The sequence below is a fragment of the Aptenodytes forsteri genome, unplaced genomic scaffold (genome assembly GCF_000699145.1).
Source record: "Aptenodytes forsteri isolate BGI_AS27 unplaced genomic scaffold, ASM69914v1 Scaffold426, whole genome shotgun sequence".
NCBI lineage: Eukaryota > Metazoa > Chordata > Aves > Sphenisciformes > Spheniscidae > Aptenodytes > Aptenodytes forsteri.
In genome coordinates this window covers 73,853-86,150 of record NW_008794010.1, presented here as the reverse complement: position 1 = coordinate 86,150, position 12,298 = coordinate 73,853, and the positions used below count along the sequence as shown (strand labels likewise).

At 46.3% G+C, this 12,298-nt stretch overlaps 1 protein-coding gene across 1 annotated transcript in view; it reads left to right on the top strand.

The window, feature by feature from the left end:
- Positions 1-9,929, top strand: part of CX3CR1 (C-X3-C motif chemokine receptor 1) — a 10,552-nt gene extending 623 nt beyond the window's left edge. Inside the window, 1 exon segment of the mRNA XM_009290140.2 lies at positions 8,851-9,929. Coding sequence (XP_009288415.2) covers positions 8,851-9,929 — 1,079 coding nt within the window.
- Positions 9,930-12,298: the final 2,369 nt, after the last annotated feature.

Sequence of the window (12,298 nt, the reverse complement as noted above, 5' to 3'; positions counted from 1 at the left end):
TATAAATATTATATTTTTTTTATATAAATGGTATTTTCACACCGTTTACCTAATTTCACATCCCCTGGCATGTCCTGGGGGTCAGGACATTGCCTGGAAACCACCTCAGGTTGCAGAGGCTCTGCAGAGGACCCTTGGATCTGGTCATAGGATCGAGACCACAAAATCATGACCCTGAGAGTCATGGATGAAAATTACAGAACCATTTCAGTGATTTTTGAACCTTGATTTTAAGATCCAGGGGAGACGCAGGAGTCTGAATCATGCTGTCAGCTTCTATTTCCTAAATGCATAAGTCATTTCTGAAATGGATATTTAAGGCTCTGACCTCCTTAGAGACAGATTTCTAAAGATACTTTGACCACCAGAGGTTCAGACCTTGTGGGATTTTTCAGAAGCCCCACAGTGCTTAGCTCCCATTCAGAAGAATGATTTGAATCAACAATGGCACCCCAGGAAAATGCCTTGATGTGGCTATCTGCATCTTCACTTGCTCAAGAACCTTGGTCATGCCCTGAAGCCTATTCCCTGCTCCATTAAGGAGCAAGTGGGACCCCCACTGTGCAGGCACCAAGTCTCCTGCATGGCCACCCTGTCAGCCTCAGAGGGGCTTTGTCCTCCCCAGAGTCAAGGGAAGGAGCTGAAACAACTGAAAGCTTCAGCTTACAGCTTTTGCTATAAATACACCAGCAACCGCAGGGGCGAGCTGCCAGGGGTTTGGCAGGGTTTGCCATGGCCTCAGCAAACCACACACCGCTGCGGTGCTGCTGTCTCTCCCTGACAGCTCGCAGCAAGTCTTGCTGGCAGGGGGACAAAACCAGCAAGTGGAGGGATGTCGCTGGGGGCAGGATTTGCCCAGGGCACTGGGGTTCAGTCCCCTGTGCCCGCTTTGCTGTGATGACAGCACAACCAGCCTGAGTGAGGCCACTGGCCCGGCCAGCTGGCCCATGCACTAAGGGAGCAAGAGCAAGATCTTGTTCAAAATAATACCTCTGTGGTTGCTCTGAAGCACAGGTGGTGAAGCCCTCGCCACCGGCAGAGACAGTCGTAAGTCCATGTTTTTGTGTTTTCTTTATAAATCAGAGTACACCTAATTTTGATGCGATGGGTTAAGCTGAAACTTGTGCCCTGGTTACTTGCTGCCCTGCAGTTATCTCCAGGTTAGCATGGAGCATCTTTGAGAAAGCACTTTCCAATGCTGTAAAGCCTTAGGTGAAGGTGAGAGAGATCCTGGGGATTTTGAACTCTATACTATCCCCTCCTGCCCTCCATGATCCAAGACTGATCTTTTCAAATGTATTTTTTTACCCAAAACTATCAGTTTAAATCTGTAGATTTACATGCTGCTCATCTCCAGCTAGTGGTGTCTGCTTCTTATTTAGTTTGTGATGTTGGTGTAAAAACTGTAGAACTGGTTCAGGGAAGGGGCATTTTTTTCATCTCTTTGACCTAAATGCTTTTGTAAAGGGACCACAGGCCTCTGCAATATTCAGGCTTATATTTATTTTAATCAGGAGTGGTTTGATTGGCTTCCATTTCTGGGTCCTTTATTTAGGACACCTTAAATGCCCTAATTTTTGGAAAGCCTCAGCATCATGCTTCTGCACCTTGAACTCCACTTTGAGTTGGAAAATCCAATATGAAGCAGCCCAGATCACTACTTGCTTTTAAAAAACTTACCCTCAAAGTCTTGGGGGGAACCTCCATAAATTAAATCACCCAAATCGATAAGCAATTATTAAGCTTGCAGAACTCTGCTGGGCCACAGAAATGGTCCAGCTGATCCAAGAATAAATCACAGAAGAAAGAAGAAACACAAAAGAAAGGAATTCCCTCACCTTAAAGTCATCAGGGAAGGACTGGGGGAGCAGGGAGCAAGGATACATCTGGGATTACACCACACCCACTCAGAAGCGATGGAGAAATGATAAAAGAACTGGTTAGAAGTACGGAAAACACACAGGGTTTAACAGAGGCAGTACAGACCGGCTGTTTGATAACAACATCCCCGCCCCCAAACTGTGCTGCTTTCTTTCCACAGCCATCATATAGCCTCCCCTCTAACCCAACCCCAGCAGCTGCTCCGTGCTCTTCACAGGACCCCACTTCCTTCCAGGAGGTCCAATCCCGGGATTTGGGCTAGCTAGTGCTGGGGAGAGGATAGTTTGGCTTTTTCAATCATTTATAACCAAGAGTCATGGTTGTTAAGACGAGTGTGCCCCAATAGCCCATTTGCTCTGCCTCCCTGCCGATCAGGGGCTGTAGGTTTTTACCCAGTACCCCGCCGCTGAGCTCCTCCACTGTGTCTGGCCTAAACCCGTTTCCCAGACTGATATCATCTCTTGACATAGAGACCCTCAGGCATGCAAAAATCTCCTTTTCCTACTTGAAGTCTGTTCCAGTCATTAGCCTTTCACCATTAAAAATGTGTATCTGATTTCTAGCTTGCATGTTTCTGGTTTGAATTTCCATGTATCAGTTGATGGTATGGCTAATTCCACTAAATTAGCAAGATTATTAACAAGAGCAAAAGTGAAATCAAGTGTTATCAAAGTATGCCTACAGCCCCAGTATCAAGCTCTGCAATGGTAGTCTTCCCTCTTTTGTTCCTTCCCGTTTAGCACCTCTTTAAACATGCGAGGGTTGCATCAGTTTTTCTTACTGCAACATCTAGCTGGGAGCTTGGTTTCAGAGTCTGCCCTTATCGGCAGTCCGGTTTCCTAATGGATGTACCCCCACTCTAGAGACACGGTCTGTGTCGTTTAACTCCCAAGAGTGTCACTTTGGCTACGTTAAAGCCAACGTGAATCATTAGAGAAGCCCCAGATTACTCAGATCTGTCTGAATCACTGTCCAGTTCTCTAACTGTTTTATCACTTCCTCCTGCCAGCCCTGATTCCCAATCTGCTTTCAGACCAATGATGAAATTACTGAAGAATTTTTGGCTTTCAACTCACCGTTCCCGCAGACCTTTTACAAACAATATTCCTAGTTTGGTGAGCCTTCCTCCATGGCTGGCTGGCTTTTGAGATCTGACAGCTAACCAGCCCAAATCCCATTGCAATGCTTTGTTGGGCTTGTGTTGCTTTGGGCTGGAGAGATGTGTCAATCAAATAAGCAGGCAGTGCAAGTCAAAGCTCCAACTCTCCCGCACAGTACCCTTTATCAACCTTGCAATCTCATCAGATGTCCAAACTAAAGCTTCTCTTCTATAAAGCCATGCAGACTGGCATTAGCTACACTCTCCCCATGTACTGTTTAAATTTTATTTTGCCCAGGTTAAAGGTTAGGTTACACTAGCTCTTTCACCTTGCTTCCCACTTTCAAAGGTCGGCATTGTGTCACCTGCTTCCAGCACCTGTAGAGGTGGAACAGGGAGAACATCTCCCCACTTCAGGACTGAATACAAGACTGAGATTTAAGATTTAAAGTAATTAAATCAAAAGCTGGGCTGGGCCTGCTTTTGACCCTGGCTATCTAACACGATCCCAAACAACTCCAGAGACCATCCCCTAAGAATGGAGCCACCCTGCTCTGAAAGATAAGCTAAGTGAATTACAGGAACCCGTTGGGTGTAGGACTAGAAACCGGGAGCCATCTCTGGTTAGTGTATTGCCCATAAGTCTAAGTTTTGTTTTGGGTATCATCCAAACAGTGGTTAGAGGTGTCCGCGGCAGTCTGGTGATTGTGTGGTAGCTGCCTGGCGCCAGGCTGATTAAGAGTTTCACCCAGAGTGCTATTAAGACTCGCATCTCTCCTGCTAGTTTCCACCCAGTTCTGGTTAATTCCCTTAAATCTCTTTTTTTTTGTGCGTTAGAAGTGCCACCAGCAGCTACGACATTTCATTTGGAGGTACCTGAGGACATCCCTACAGTCTTGCCAAGAATCATCGGCTGGCAAGAAGATGGGTGTAGTTGCAAATGTGCAAAAGCAACCGTGTTTATATTTGGGTAGGGTGGTGGCAGCTCAGATCTAAGGGTGAGAAAGGCATACTGTGCCTGTAGGGTTTCACAGGGGTTCCCACAAAGCCTACAGCTTCCCTGGGCCAGCTGAATCGTCGGCATGCAGCTCTGGCCCGTTCAGCATGCACTGAAAACATGCTTTGCTTGCATGAGAAAAGCATACAAATCAGCCTCACCCCAAAATGCTGACTAAGGTGTGAAAATCTTTCTGAGGCTTAAATACTTTTATCAGCGTATTGTGCAAATCTGAAGCGTGACCCTCTGGCAGAGGTCTGGGTTTGGTTATTTTTTTTAACTTCTTTTCATACGGTGTCAGCAGAGGCATCACGGAGAGGCGAAGTGCTCGCAGACCCCTCTTCTCAGCAGTAAAGCTTGTAACGTGGCACTTGGTTGAAGCGCCAGGGGTGATAACTGGATAGATCAGATGCATAAACAGGATTTGGCTCTTGTGTCACCCAGCCTGATGCCAGTGCTCTTTGAAGGTTGAAATGCAACTTCTGTTGCTTAGAGGAGTTTGTGGATCTCTCATAATTTCACTTCCCTATGTATTACATATAGCGCACATGGTTGTTGGAAATAGCTAGGTTGAGAAACGGGTTTTGGTCCTGCAGACTATTGTCTTTGAGATTGCTATAAACGTGATTAAAAGCAGAAGTGTTTGTGGGAGTAGGGTGTAAAACTGCTGGGGAAATCTGGAGAGAGAGCAAGGCAGTTGAGCAGTTCCATGAGAAGCAGAAGTGAATCTACTATTTCCTGTACTCAGCAAGGGAAAACGTCTGCTGGAGGAACCTCGCAGCCCTGCAGTCCTTCTTCAGTGTCCTCTACACTCTTTAGTTCACTTTGTCCCTTAGGTGAACATTTATCGTAAGCACAAGAGAGAAAATTGGGTTGAAGCTGCCAGTGAGAAGACTATAGCATGCACTGCAGTGGGCTTTGTGAGGCTGATGGAGAATACCTGGCAGGGAAGGATGGAGGATGGGCAGAGCTAAGTTTCCTCATTTTAGGGTGCAATAACATTTCATCACATTATGCCTATCTGGCATGGGCTGAGTTTTGGGAGCCCTTTGGAGTTTGCAGCCCACCTGTTGAGTAACATCAGCTTAAACTGAGCAAAGTGGTATCAGAGGAGCTAAATATTCAAAAAGAACTGACAGCATTGCATATGCAGGATGAGTGGCGGTGGGAAAATATGACTGTGTGGCTGGTGATATACAAAATCCAGGAGCTAGAGAGTGAACAAGCCACAGACTGTGCCAGCAGTTTTGGATGCCACTGTCATTTTGGTAAGTGCAGTTCTCGCCCCTGGACATGCTATGCAGCATCTCGCCCTTCCTGTTGACATAGGTACCACGAGCTTTGCAACCACCCATCCAGGGGTAAAGGAAATAATTTGCTACTGTAGAAATAAATGATCCCCATCAGTGAGCTAGGGGAGATTATCTGACTGAAAAGGTACTTCAGGAAAAATCCCAGCCCAAGTGATGTTCCTCTTTACTCCAATAAGGCCAGGAGTTCATCCTGCACCTCCGTGTAAATGTGCTCCTGTGAAGATGATGGCCATTCCCATGCCCAGCTTTCTCTCCAGGCAATGCCCGTGGGCGCAGCCTGTGCAGAAGTCTGCCAGACCTGAGGGCTACCCCGTGGTGGGAGCTGCATTTCCTTACACGTGTGAAATCCTCCCTGTGCCCAATAGAGCACAGCAGCTTGTACAGACACATGGAAACTCTCCAGAGGAACAAGCTGCCTTTCTAGACATGAGTAAAGGGAGCAAGCATGGGAAGGACCAGCACAGCTAGATGCTCTCAGAGAGGAGAGTAAACCAATGTGCGCTGCCTCTCTCCAGATCAGGGATTTCACAGAGCACACACAGTCTAGGCAAGCACCACCGAGCAGCCCCCTCTGGATGCCCGTGCAGTTAGCAAAGATACTAATGGGATACGAGCAGGCATCAATCAGTTTTATCCTTTGTGCATGATGGGACTTCTGCTTGTCTGAAACAGGAGCTTACATGGCACAGAAGAAGCTGGGCACTTTGCAGAGACATCGTGGCCTCTGTTCAGCTTTGTCACAGAGTCACAAAGTTAGGACAGGACTTCTGGAGGTCTCTTGTCCAAACCCATGCTCAGAGCAGGGCTGGCTGAGTTTCAAGTATCTCCAGGGATGGAGATCCCACAACCTTCCTGAAGCCCTGTCCTGGTGTTTGACCACCCTCACAGTGAATTTTTTTTTCCATATAGTGAGTAACAAATTCCCATGTCCATTGCCTCTTATTCCTCTGAGGAAAGTTGTCTGCTTCACCTTTACACCTTCTCACTAGATCCCCCTTGAGATGTCTCTTGTTGAGGCTGGTCAAACCCAGTTCTCAGCGTCTTCTCATACACCAGGTTCTCCAGCCCCAATCATTTTGGTAGCCCTCAGCTACCGCACACCGGTGCATTGGTGAAGAACCAGCTGTGGAGCACATCAGCCCACAGGGTAAGACGGAAGCTCTGGCAGTGTGCAGATAGGTGCAGTAACAGCTAAGTGGGCTGGCATAGCGACTCATATTTGACACAAGAGACTTGGTGTACCCCAACACTTTTCATTTTAAAGGCACCTGCTGCAGACATTTAGTCTCAGAAGAGGAGAAAGAAAATGTCAGGATGGGAAGGCAGAAAATGATGGGCTGTTGGGATTATGTACCATGTCTCCTGCTCATTTCCGTATCCCTCAACAGGGTAGATAAAGTGATGACTGGACAGACACATGAAGAGATGAGGAACCTGTCACATATCTCTGTAGGCAACTCTAGTTATCTCACCAGTAGAAAAACAGTATCTTGTTTGCAATTGCTGTCAGCTTCTGCCCCAGCACCTAGGCATTTCCTACTCGTCCCCTTTAATTCTGCTGGCATCAGATACCACATCTCCAGAAGCTGGAGAATTAAACTGGGCTGCAAGCAAGGGGCTGGACAGACTTTGCAGGCAGACTCAGCTCCCAGTTCAAGTGGAAAGGCACTGCAAGTGCCGCTCAGCCTGTGGGTGTGCCTGCCCGCTGCAAACAGTCTTCCCCGTATTGTGCCCATGCCCCAAAACTACCAGCACTGAGACAGCCCTTCTTCTAGCCCACTTTTCCTGTGCAAAACCACAAAGATTGTTTTCTAATGACTGTGGGCACTTCTCATTTGAATGTTTTGGGGACAGCTAGGCTTTGAACTTTCAGAATAAGAAGATATTTTTAAATGGAGAGCCTGAATTTCCAACTAGCACAAAAAAACCTCTTTGAGAAATGACTACAAAATAAGAGACCAGAACTTCATGGCCCACACCACAAACAGCACTCTGGCAATGAGGCATTAGGAGAAAATGTTTATATGGTCACAGTAGCCACCCGTGGGGGAGTTTGTTGTAGTTACCACTATGTCATATGAAACTTCTTGGGCAAGGACTGTCTCACAGCTCAGGATATCTTTATTTCATGCTTAGTCTTGCAAGGCTTATTTTAAACAGAGGCTATAAAAACTATTGCTATCAGTGAAACATCGACATGTAGGCTGGGATTCCAACCACTTCACTCTTAAGTGTCAGGAGTGGGAGTAGTTACACACCATCAGCGTCTACCACTGAGTAATGTGCCCATGCTCTCCTTATAGTCAAAAGGAGTTTCATCAACACGGTCAGCAGAGTCTGGAAAGCAGTCTATCTTGTCTTAAAGCAGATTTGGCCTGGCCTGCATTGGATCAGATCAATAATCTGATCATTGCTCAGAGTCAATGGGGGTTCCTGTAAGAAGATTGCGACACTGACCTTGGGGTGGTTAGTTGCAGTTTTGTGACCACTGACCCTTCCTTTCAGTCTCGGCTTTAACAGGCTGGTTTGGCTGTGTTGTCATCTCCCTGGGCTTCTGCACAGCGTATCACACTCAATTTCCTTCATTTCCTACAGTGAGAGCAAGTAACGGATTCTTACCACTCTTTACCCCAACCAGGGAGCAGACTGAATGCAGTAACATCTGCACCCCTCTAGGATTTTTGGTTCCCTGCAAACAGAAATCTTTGCAGAGACTTGAACACCACATCCCAAGGGAGCACAGAGGAACTGATGGGTGCCCCGAGTTATTTGATGTGCAGAACAGTGAGGCCAGAGGTCACACACCTGCACCCCATACTCTCTTTAGGTGCAGCCTCCACGCTAACAAGCCCTGGCTCCAACCTGACTACCTCGCAGCCAAGGCAGGAGCAGTCACGAGACGCTTTGGTGCTTGAGGAAAAGGGTCAATACAGTTTCTCCTCTCTGGATCAAGGATGATTTTTTAAAAAACCTCATCAAAGATATGCTTGCTACCCAGGGATGTCCCAGTGCAAACTTTGCTCCTCCCACGTCAGCAAGCATCGGCTCAGACCTGGCCAAACTGGGCGTCTTACCACTCTTCCAGCCCGGGGTTAACGTGTGGGGCGAGACTGGGCTTTTGGTGGTGTTGACAGGCACCGCATGCTGATAAACAGCTACATGTGAGGTATCATTTCCTGCTGAGCACTGCCCAACAAACTGGGAGAGTGCCTGCATTTCTCACGCTGCGATGCACCACCTGCAGAGCTCAGTTAGTTGGATGTCGGTTTGCTGCTGCTTCTGCTGCTCTTCTGATAAGCAGGGGCTTACTCGACAGCCCTTGAAATTCTCATTTATTTTTTCTTATCCTAAAGAGCTAATTTTCAGTGAAGTACATGTAACAGCAGAGTCTGGGCTTTTGTCAGTAACTACCATCACCTCTGCAGTAATACAACTCTCACTAACCCAAATAGCGACAAAATCCCAAAGCGTGCGTGTTGGAGAGGTCTCTCAGTATTTTACCATAGCAGATACTGGATCTCTCTAACATATTCTCTTTTCCCTTTTCACATTGCCTCTAGGCAGAAAATTCAGCATGACAGAAGCATTCACAGAAACGACAGCTGAATACGCTTATGATGAACATGCTTTTTCCTGCAATAAGACTGACATCCAAGAATTTGGGAAAATATTTCTGCCAGTATTTTACATTGCAGTGTTTGCTCTTGGCCTCACAGGGAATCTAATGGTGGGTTTTGCCATTGTGAAAGAAGGCAGTAAAAAAAGCATCACTGACATCTATCTCCTGAACTTGGCTATCTCGGACCTTCTCTTCGTGATCTCCCTCCCCTTCTGGGCCTCCAACATGGTGCGTGGATGGACCCTCGGGACTATTCCATGCACAGCTGTTTCCTCGCTGTATTACATCGGTTTCTTTGGGGGCATGTTCTTCATCACTGTTATCAGTGTCGACAGATACTTGGCCATTGTCCGGGCAACATATTCTCTGAAATGCAGAACGGTGAAACATGGCTTTCTTGTAACCTGCGGAGTATGGGCAATAGCGGTTTTAGTTTCAGTGCCACATTTTGTGTTCTCCCAGCTGGTAGAAAACGACTGCATTCCTGTCTTCCCCCAGGAGCTGGAGAACATCTGGCCGGTGTTCTGCAATGTGGAGCTGAACACCATCGGTTTTTTCATCCCAGTCTGTATCATATGCTATTGCTACTGTGGGATCATCAAAACCCTGCTGTCCTGCAAAAATCAGAAAAAAACACGAGCTGTAAAACTGATCTTGGTTGTGGTGGTCGTGTTTTTTCTGTTTTGGTCCCCCTACAATGTACTGATTTTTCTAGAGACTTTAAAGCACTATGAGTTATTCACAAGTTGCAACCAAATTAAATCATTGGACTATGCAATGCATCTGACCGAAACCATTGCATTCAGTCACTGTTGTCTCAATCCTCTTATCTATGCCTTTGCTGGGGAAAAATTCAGGAAATACCTTTATCGTGTCTGCTTAAAGTACTGTCCATTCCTGTGTTTCTGTGGCCCCTGCAGTCGCTACCAGGTCACCTATTCAGCTAGCTATGCAGAAAGCGTCATGAACAGCAACGTAACCCTGAACACCAGTGACCAGGATGGCTCTGTCTTCGTCTAAAAGGCTCTGTGAAGAAGAAACGTCTGTAAATATGTCTTCTGCAGGGCTAGCCACCGCTGAGAGATTGCCATTACCCATATGAAGAGACTTAACGGCTGCACTGAATTACTGACATGCCTCTTGTTAAGCATTAAATATTCTAAAACAGTAAAGATTTTAAAAACAAAAGCAGTACAATATGTCAAGGCTGAACATGGAATTGAATCAGGAGAGAGGATGAGGGAAAGTAGAAGCAAAAGCAGCGCTCTGTGCCTAGAACAGTAGATGGAGAAGAATTTAAGGATAGGGGAGCTGTTAAACAGTTTCACCATCAAAACCTGCACGTGTGTTGGTGTATGCACACGTGGTACAAATGTACATAGGCCTAAACTCATTTTTTAAGGGAAGAGAGATCTCTTTAACAAATTGTAGCTGACTGTTAGCAAAGGGGAATATTTTTGACAGTAAAGGGGTATATTTTTGATGCTATATATCCATATGGAAGTGATTTTGGGGTTACTGATTGCAACAAATGTTTTACCTGTGCTTTCATACCTAATAAAATCCTACTGTTAAAAAAAAAAAGTTATTTCTGAGTACACATTTAGTGCCAACAATGCACTGAGCAGGCAATAATCAGAGCAAGGACCGTCCTTAAGGACTGGGGACCTGACCTGGAGCTGATCCAAGCCAGCAGGCATATCTCCTGATTTCCACGGGCTGTGGCCTGAGCCAAAGGCCAGAGTTTGGTGGACCCTTTCACACAGCACATCCCCAAGCTCTCTGCTGAGCGAGGGGCTGCCAGCTTGATCAACGGACATCAGCACACGCTGGGACAACGGGAACTGGAGGTATGGGTTTGGGTATCATTGTGCTTCGTCCAAATATGGCACCATCAAGCTGTGAATTGCTTACAGAGCATGGTAAGTACATGCTTCACGCCCGTGTCCTGATTGCCACACGTTGTAAACACCGACTGTGCCTATACCATCATAGACAACGGCTTTTGGGACAAAACAACCACTTGCCCATGCTGCTTACCACAACCTTCCTCAACCTTTGTGGCCTCCCCCACCACAGCTGATTTCCCCAGGGAAACCTGCAGGTGTACCCAGATTTAATGTGTCCTGGAGGACATATTTACCATGTGCACTCCACAGCCTCCAAATATCGTTTTTACTCTTGCAGTGACAATGCTTCCCCAGGGGCCTCCCTGGGAAGCTCCTGCCATCATCTGCTGCAAGAGCAAAGGAGATTTTTATTGGCACTGTGGACCGGAGTTAGGTGAATGGAAAAAGGACTGTTGCCATCTATGAAGCTGAGATCACCTTACAAGGAAAAATCAAGGACCAATCTTACAAAACGAGTCCATGCCAGTGGGACCCTATTTCTATACATTGATGGAACTGGCAGTATGTCAAATCTGAATAAATGCTCTCACTTTCCAACTAACACAAAAGAGTTGTTCTAGAGTATCAGTGGGAGGAGTAGGCCCTTTCTTTGTGGACCTTAGTACCACCTTGTTTCTAAGAAAGCTTGGAGGAGAGCCCCTCCATTGAGCAACTTTCCATATGCAGTAATTCCACAAATATTAAGTAATCCATTTTTTGTTACTGAACATTCAGCACATTCTACAGTATAATAGTCCCTTTTCATAAAATACCTCGTATTAGGTGTAAATATATTCTATATGCTCAACTTTAAAAATTTCAGCTATAAGTGGACTTCCAGACTCCAGACATTGTCTAAGATTAAGTGTAGCATGAGTGTCACCTGAAATTAAATTACTTTTCAAAATTCAGTCTGCCTAAGCAAGTGAGATAAGACAACTCCCTCTGTCCCCACCCCCAAGCAAGTGGTATTTTTAAGAAATGGTATTTTTACAGTGTTTTTTTGAAGAAATGCTAAGATGTGCAGAAAGAAAGAGGAAGGTACTCCGAGACTAAACAAGAAGTCGTCTGCATGAAATCAGCCTGAAGAGGGTGGATTGCCAGGCTGAGCAATGCAATCTCACTCAGTTTATTTAACTTTCCTTTTATTTTGCAGACAACAGTGAGTTTCTGAGTGGGAAGAGTAAAAGGCACCTTTAAATATGATCCATGTGCTGTCTCCAGAATGAAAGGTTCAAGCCCAGAGCTTTCTGCCAGCTCTCTAGGAAAGGAGAGCATTTTCCTGCCTAGCCCCAGTGGTTTCCCAGGAACCCTACCCATCACCAGCACAGTGTATCACAGCGCACACGCCTTCCAGACGCATCTCCCTCTGGCAGCGCAGACTTGCCACTGTGAGTCAAACTGCCTTGACAGGCCTGGGTCCTCTGCAAGCTGCAATTTGTGAAACATGTCATGCACCATACAGTACCAAAAGAAGGGGGGGGGGGAACGACCACTACC